Here is a 3,049-nt window from a genome sequence, read left to right as displayed (position 1 = left end):
CAGTGGCTCTCTCAGTTTCTCTGTCACATCTGGAGCAATGGTGGGGGGATCTGGGGATAAAACAGGGCAAGGAAGTCAAAGAAGACCAGTGTATTGGGCCCCTGGGAAGTGCAGAAAGAAGGACCCAGAGAAGGGAGTTTGGGCTGCCCCACCTCATGAGCACTAAAAAGGGGAATGGGCTACATCTGCAGCAGGAGGGACTGGGGTTAGACCTCACCAAGGACTTCCAGACAAGATCATGTGCTGGAATAGGGAGGGTGTGGGTTGGCTTTTTCAAGCATCTTCTCAGACTGAGGATGAGATTAGACACTGTCTGCAGACTCACCACCAATTCAGGTGTTTAGAAGTGGAGATATCACCTGTGGCAAAGAGACTGGGACAGGGCAGGGCCTCACCATGGACTGTCAGGGTGGCCTCACTCTGCTGGTTGCCGGCTACAAAGGTGTACTTCCCAGCCTGGGTTCCCTGCACGTGGGTGATGAGGAGTTTGTGCATGAGACCATCTTGCTCAAAGATGACTCCATCCTGGGTGCTGAGCTGGAGACAAGGGCCATAGCAGGAGATGGTCACCCCCACCCCACCCTGGCTCCTCCATGTGAGTTAACCGGAGCCCTCNTACCTGCTGTCTCCACTCCCCATCACTGATAAGAGAAAATTAACAATAACACAGGCTAAGTTTGATCCACTTGCAAGGAATACAGTGCATGAGCCAGTTTCTTCCCCATCCCTCCACTCCACCCTCTTTCTAGGGAAAGGACTGAAACTTAGATGCCCCTTGAACAACTAAACTTGTAGACAGTTCTATTCTTACTGGAATCATTGAACAGCCTGACCACCTACAGTGTGCCAGGCCCTGTGGGGTGACCGGATGGTTATAAGACTGGGACAGGTGGGCCAGCTTGGGGACTGACCTGACCAGGCCAAAGACTGAATGAAGTGATCTTGGGAAGGAGTCTTCTAATCCCCACTGCCTGGCTCTGGCCCTGTTTGATCTCAATTTAGGGCCCCTAAGACATGCCTCACCCAACTGGCCTTTTGACGCTTATCTTCCAGCTCTCCTGGCCCTTTCCTTCAGGACTGCCCCTGACTTGTGGCCTCCCGTCCTGACCTGCCCAGCTTCAGAGCTGTCCCATGCTCACCACTGCCGCCCCCATCCTGGGTCGATGCTCTACTTACTCATGGGGTCCCGAGCAAAGACAGCATCTGATNGGGAGAGGGTTAGGGTTCGGTTTAGGCTGGAACAGACGAAGACATGAAAAACAATCCAACTCTTGTTTTGCAGATGAGACAACCACCATCTGAGACAGGAAGTAACTGAGTTAGGGACAAGATTCTGGGATTCTGGACTCCAGGTGCTGTGTGCCTTTCACTGTACCTGTTTCTCTCATTGTCACAGTGACAACTAGGGTCAGTTGGGATGGTCCAGTGTCAGCTTGAGTCAAAGACAGGTCAGTGTTCTAGGTGATTAAAGCCCAAAGGGAAAGACAATCCTGCTTTTGATGATGAGGAGCTGGGGCATGTTCCATTCTGAACATAAACCTCATGAGCGGAGCTGCCCTTATGCCTTCTCAGGCCCTGCCTGGGAAGCAGCAAAGAATCCTGGAGAGATCACTGGCTTTGGAGTCACCTGATTTAAATTCTGGCTCCGTCAACTACCTGTGATGAAGCCTTGGGCAAAGCACCTTGGACCTTAGTTTTGTTCTATAATTTGGGGTAAAAATATTAACCTCGTAGAGTTGTTAAGAACTGTAATGAGGAAACATTTCTAAAAAGCGCCTGCCTAGCCTAGTGCCTAGCACACAGTAGGTGCTCAATAAATGTTACTTCATGAAACTGGAGAAGGGGATCCTGGCTCAGCAAGTGCATGGCTGCTGCTCCAGGGCCCTTTTAAGAAAGGGTCTGCAGGGCTCAGGGGGAGGGGGAGGAGGTGGTACTCACCAGTGGCAGGCATGGCTTGCACTAATGTGTCCAGGGCAGTGGGCTCACCACGGCCCCCGTCGCTAACTGCTGTCACCCGCACGAAGTAGCCTGCTTGGGGCCGAAGCCCCTTGGCTGTGTAGGTGGTGACTGGCACGGTGCCCGCATGGCACGGGTTCCATTGCAGACTGTCTGAGCCACACAGCTCCACCACATATCCCTGGGCTTCGTCCCCATCCTGGGCATCTGGCCCTGCCCAGCTTAGGGTGATGCTGGTGTGCGACGTGTCTGTGACTCGGAGATCCCGCACAGGCCCAGGGGGTCCTGGCCAGGCACCATGGGAATGTCAGAATGGCACCACCCTCTGCTGAGGGAGGCCACTCAGGGTGGATATTCATTAGCCTTCACTTAGTGATTCTGCCTCTAGGACTTCCTGAAGCGCCTTCCTGGAACCAAATCCTTGCTCTATCTAGTACCTTGCCTCAGCTATGCCCACAGACGCCAGGCCACCTCCTCCAGGAAGCCTCCCCAGCTCATCCCACTCATTCACCACCTGCCTACCCCCTTCCCTAAATATCCTTCCATAATTCCTGAAAACTGATACTCTAGTTGATGACCTCTTGGGCTCCATTACCCTGGAAGACTAGAATTCTTTGTTTATTCTGAACTCTAAGCTCTTGATCAAGACTCTGCCTTTTGGGCACTTAGTGCAGCTTGTTCTTCACGTATTAAATGGGAACGATAATAACAGCCCTACCTACCCATGGGGGTTTGGGAACAAGCAAAAGGCACCATGCATGTGAAAGGGCTTGGAAATCACGCAACAGTCTAGGGCTCTGGCTCTCAAGCCTGGACGCATGTTGGAATCACGGGGAAGCTTAAAAATACCGCTACCTCGATGCCACCCCCAGAGAGTCTGATTTAATCAGTCTGGGGTACAGCCTGGGCATCAGGGTTTGTAAGAGCTCCCCACGTATTTCTAAATACACAACAAAGTTTGAAAACATCTGATCTAGAGCAGTGCTTCTCAAACTTCAATTTGTATAAAAATCACCTGGGGATTTTGTTAAAAAATGCAGATCCTGCCTCAGTAGTCCAGGGTGAGGCCTGAGATTCTGCATTTCTAATAAGT

General features: G+C 51.8%; 1 protein-coding gene across 1 annotated transcript in view; it reads right to left on the bottom strand.

The window, feature by feature from the left end:
* Positions 1-3,049, bottom strand: part of LOC103582704 (immunoglobulin-like and fibronectin type III domain-containing protein 1) — a 16,108-nt gene that overhangs the window by 2,564 nt on the left and 10,495 nt on the right. The window contains 1 exon segment of the mRNA XM_008564224.1: positions 1,939-2,241. Coding sequence (XP_008562446.1) covers positions 1,939-2,241 — 303 coding nt within the window.

The sequence above is a fragment of the Galeopterus variegatus genome, unplaced genomic scaffold (genome assembly GCF_000696425.1).
Source record: "Galeopterus variegatus unplaced genomic scaffold, G_variegatus-3.0.2 Scaffold17455, whole genome shotgun sequence".
Lineage (NCBI taxonomy): Eukaryota > Metazoa > Chordata > Mammalia > Dermoptera > Cynocephalidae > Galeopterus > Galeopterus variegatus.
The sequence above is the reverse complement of the archived record's forward strand: the minus strand, read 5'-3'. Positions and strand labels throughout refer to the sequence as shown.